Source organism: Bremia lactucae, linkage group LG10 (assembly GCF_004359215.1).
Source record: "Bremia lactucae strain SF5 linkage group LG10, whole genome shotgun sequence".
NCBI lineage: Eukaryota > Oomycota > Peronosporomycetes > Peronosporales > Peronosporaceae > Bremia > Bremia lactucae.
Genome location: NC_090619.1, coordinates 5,945,871 through 5,950,350, shown reverse-complemented (window position 1 = coordinate 5,950,350; position 4,480 = coordinate 5,945,871). Strand labels below are relative to the sequence as shown.

At 41.7% G+C, this 4,480-nt stretch overlaps 2 protein-coding genes across 2 annotated transcripts; one reads left to right on the top strand and one right to left on the bottom strand.

Annotated features, from left to right (window-relative positions):
• Positions 1-289: 289 nt before the first annotated feature.
• Positions 290-3,332, bottom strand: CCR75_009376 (uncharacterized protein). The gene is made up of 6 exons (XM_067967417.1): positions 2,444-3,332; positions 2,088-2,390; positions 1,951-2,017; positions 1,628-1,784; positions 1,378-1,562; positions 290-1,305 (listed from the first exon to the last, which is right to left on the bottom strand). Exons 1-6 carry the CDS (start codon positions 3,166-3,168, stop codon positions 1,174-1,176), a joined length of 1,569 nt encoding a protein of 522 aa, XP_067818639.1. The 5' UTR covers positions 3,169-3,332; the 3' UTR covers positions 290-1,173.
• Positions 3,333-3,524: 192 nt separating this feature from the next.
• Positions 3,525-3,725, top strand: CCR75_009375 (uncharacterized protein; the record flags this gene model as incomplete). The annotated part of the gene is made up of 1 exon (XM_067967416.1): positions 3,525-3,725. The coding sequence occupies one exon, from the start codon at positions 3,525-3,527 to the stop codon at positions 3,723-3,725; it is 201 nt and encodes a 66-aa protein (XP_067818641.1).
• Positions 3,726-4,480: the final 755 nt, after the last annotated feature.

Sequence of the window (4,480 nt, the reverse complement as noted above, 5' to 3'; positions counted from 1 at the left end):
GCACTACGGCTTGTACTGCTTCAGTACAGTCCACTTCGCACTGCTTCAGTTGCGAGTGGTGCCTTACGTCACTTCACTTACACTAGTGCGTGCAGAGGAAGTCTTCTCTTTAAAACACTTGCTTTAAAGATGGTTAATTAAAAACTGTATTAATATAATTTATATTAATACATATCTTCTTGTCTATTTACTTAATACTCACTTAAAATTATAAACTTATACAAAATATGTACCAAAGTCTAATCTGTCTTTCTCTTTCGCGCGTCCAGCGCTGACTGAACCGCGGAGAAAGTAGATATAATGGTCTATATCTACCAATAGATAAGCCTTTAGAATATTACCATGTAAAATAATATTCTCCAAATATTATCTACCTTTTAGATAATATATTAATTAACAAACTTTAAGTGTTAATTTCATGTAAGGACACACCCGTTACAACATTAAGGAACCTTTACCCTTACTTCACCATTTGCCTGGTGATTCAACTTTTTAATTATTGCAGCCTTGAGGTGGAAATGATCTTCCGAAGCTGTAGAGTGTGTCTCCTGTTTAGCTTGTTCCAATGTTTGCCATGTATATCTTACCAGATCAAAGACAGCCATATTTCCTTTTGAATTTTTATTCAGCGTGTTGTCTGTATGCATAGTAGGTTTTGGTTCGAGAGAAATAGGATTCTTTGCGTCACCTCCAACATAATTCCTGATGGCCAATTCAGTCGCAATTAACGGGATTACTTCTATCCAATCAAAATACCTTGAACATATGTGGGGTGAGTTTAGCAAAAACCTGGGGTGGGTCCAGACATTCCTTATAAAAGATGCTTCAAATTAGTATCTCGAAGTTGATATTTCATTAATCCTTCCAAGGTGCGATGACGAACTCGTCGTAAATGCTGCCATTCTGGTTAAGTACAAATTGGATATGGATATCGTCCGGACTTGTGGCAATACGAAGATATCCATAGTCGTTGACGTGACTTAGGCTCCAATTTCCATATGTAGAAGAAAAGGGCTCGTCCCCCATTGGAAATCCAGCCGTACCCACTACAATGTGTACTGTGCCTCTGCCATCAGCGACGCATTCGTTTTTATAAAGAGGGCAGCTGCGTTCGTAGGCATGTTCGTGACCAACCTAATAGTCCGTTCGTACGATTAGTGCACATCATGCTTATCAACCAAGAGTTACATCGTTGTAAAGTACCATCATAAGATTCACACGGTGCTTGTAAATTAAATCTTCAACTTCTTCCTGAAACTTGTACGAAACATTCATATCCCCATCAATATACATCTGGGTCGTATACTACATCCATCACAAATTACTTTAGAAGCAAATAGACGTGATGCATGCTTGCTTTATTCGAACATTTATTACCATCATGCGGTGAGCAGTCAACACCACCCAAGGCGTGACGCTACGATTTACTTGCTCTAAATCATGTCGTAGCCATTCATATTGCTCTGATCCTCGAGTCCAATTGTGCTCAGTTGACATTTGAATGACATGAATGCCACTATAGTCAAAGGAGTACCAGTATATCCCATTTCCCGTGCCAGGAGCTACAAGAATGGCAGACAAATCAGCTCATTCTTACGAACCAAGAAATGGATGCATACAATAGTACCATGCCATCGATGGTGCATTGGAACACCACATTCTCCACCCGAATCATGCTCAAAATTGCCCCACGATGGATTAAAGCCTCCACCATACGGCAACATCCCACCACTTAGATCATGAATCCCGCCCTCATCGTAGTCATATTCATCTACGAACAGTGGCTTTTCGTCATAAAGCGATCATTCCACTGACGTTATATAGAGTACACGGGGCACTTACGATTGCCAATGCCAACCATATACGGACTATAATGTATCCACGTTAATAGACGTACAGAATTAGATAAATACAGAGATTTATACCGGCATACAATCAACAAACTTACACCCTAGTTGCGTAGGGCTCAATCATATGAAAAAAATGATCCCAAACGCGACCATCGCCTCGCGCATAGCTTCAGACAATTATGCACCATAGGTCATACAAAGAAAAGACATGTACAAAAATGAGCACGCTTAAAGTACCTGATATCGCCAAAGTGCAGCAAAAATGTATCGTATCCTCGCTCCGTCACATCTTTGTAGACCCTTCCAGCAGTCGTTGCACCCCACGAGCCCATATCAGCATACGCAATAAATTTAGCATGTCTTGAATTCGTATGTGCCTTCGACTTAAACGACCGCACTTGGCTCATCGCATTCACGTCTTCGAGGCCATATTGATAGTAATATAGAGTCTCTGGCTTGAGATCTGTCATGATGACCGTATGCATATACCCAGGATCCCGGTAAGATTGCTGTCCAGTGACATTAGCTGGGGCTTGGCATCTAAACATGAAAGTAAGCGCACCTATATATAATTTCTCCTTCATAATACTCACAGATCGTCAGCTCTGTAGGTCGTCGTGGTTCCCGTTGCATGAAACTTTAAATCTTTTGGATTCTCGCCGTATTTTACCATCGGGGTCTTTTTCGAACCAGAGTTAAACATGATGGCCATGGCGTTGTCATCATCAGTGAGACTTAAGTGCCCATGTTTTGGTGTCTCAAATGGCTCTTTCATGCCAACCTCAAGCTTTGCGATCGGGCTAGCCATGTTCGTTTGTTTGTCATAATTAAAGTATATGACTGTATAATTGCATCTTAGCATGTAGAGATTATAGAAGCGTATTGAATGGTTGTCGGAATCAGTGGCGTTTTTCATTGCAATAAAATCTTGATAATTATTCGTGGGACCGCAACTGAGAGTCAGGAAGTCGCGATCAGTTAAAGCGACAGCTGCTTCCCCCTCCCACGAGACAAAGAGGTCACTACCATCCTCTAGCAACACTGGATCTGATTTTAAACGAAATCCGACTTGATTTTTGCTTTTACTCGATTCATTATCGGCCGTCATACTGAAAAGTTTCATCCTCGAAGACAAAGGGACCACGTCTCGACCAAAAGTAATCAATAGGACGCCAACGATCGCAACGCCACATAGTGCGATAATTAAAAGAAAAGCCGCACGCTTGAAGAGGTATGTACGTCTTGGAAGTGACGAAGTAGACGTCTCGCCGTCCTCTGCTAGGAGCTCGTACTTATTTCTACCTGCTTGATTTCGCATTCTACGTAGCTCTAACTGATAAAGAAAATATATTTAAATGCCCTTGCTCTAATATTTGATTTGCTAAAACCAGAATGGTAATGAGGAGCAAATGTCACCACATTGAAAATGGTTCCTGTACATATACCTCAGCTTTTTGGTTAACGTCCTCACCACAAATAATCCTTACAAAAATAAGGACAAAGAAACTAATTTAATCTATTTACCATTTTGCAGGTGCTCGCAAAAAAAAGTAAAACAGTGCCACGGGTTTTTGCAGATTTAACCAGTCGTCAAAATCCGTAGAGAATTCGAGCCCCGTCATATCGGATACTACAACGCTCAGCGTGTTGTGACTGCCACCTAACGAAAGCAGCATGGCAAGCTCCAGCAAGGTGGCGGATATTCTACACAAGTCGGTGACGGGTGGACTTATGCTAGTCACGGTCTTTGGGCTAGTTGACGTGACTCGTGGCTTCAGCTTTCTCGTAAAGCGCAATATTGATCGACGAGCAGCGCACGCAGCCGAAATGGAGCAGCAGCAGAAGCAAAACGACGCCAGCAGCCGAGACTCATAAAATCCATCCTAAGATCGTGCAGATAAGGAATTTTCGCTGAAAGATTAGATACATTAATTGCAAGCCATACTTATATCATTAACTTCTTGCACCAACGCAAGTGTCGCGTACTATTTGTTAACGCAACGAGCCTCTATAGCTCCGTCTGACGCAACTGATCAAAAACTCTCGCAGAGCGCACGGCAAGGAATGCGACTCTTATTAGTTTACCAGTAGAATAAACGCTTCAATGGTTTACGCATCCAGTCCTTGCCGCTACCCTTCCTTTGTCTCGTGCCTGCTCTTTTTTCTTTGTAGCTTCTTTGACTGTGCAAGCTCATATCTGCCATAGCTTTCGTCCCCCAGAACGTATGGCTTGCATCAAGTGTCGTCATCCTTTACTGGTTTGATGTTTTGTCGTGCATTCAATGCCGACTTTTTCATCTGCTTGTCCTTGTCGTTGTTGTGATATGAGTTACTTCTTTATCTTCGTTTTGATAAACCTTCACTTGAAATACCCCCCCCATCAAAATCGCATGACACACTACACAACCCCATACTTCTCCAAAGTGTTGACGATCAATCCTAATAATTTTTGTAGAGTAGTCACTTTGCCGGTATAAAAATTGACTTATCTCTTAGAGAGCTGTAAATCAGGAGTGGTGTAACGTGCTAAAGTTGCCCTAATGTTACACAGTCCCCATTAAGTACATTTGGTACTTAAGGGGATGGTCAATTACTAAATAATAGTAATTAGACCCAACACTCGGGTGTGG

Bases quoted from the DNA above. Each gene is read 5' to 3' on its own strand.
- CCR75_009376 (XM_067967417.1), bottom strand. From the start codon at position 3,168: ATGCGAAATCAAGCAGGTAGAAATAAGTACGAGCTCCTAGCAGAGGAC. The intron at 2,391-2,443 runs GTGAGTATTATG...TTTCATGTTTAG, and splicing joins ACCTACAGAGCTGACGATCT to ATGCCAAGCCCCAGCTAATG. The intron at 1,785-1,950 runs GTGTAAGTTTGT...TATGACGAAAAG, and splicing joins TTGAGCCCTACGCAACTAGG to CCACTGTTCGTAGATGAATA.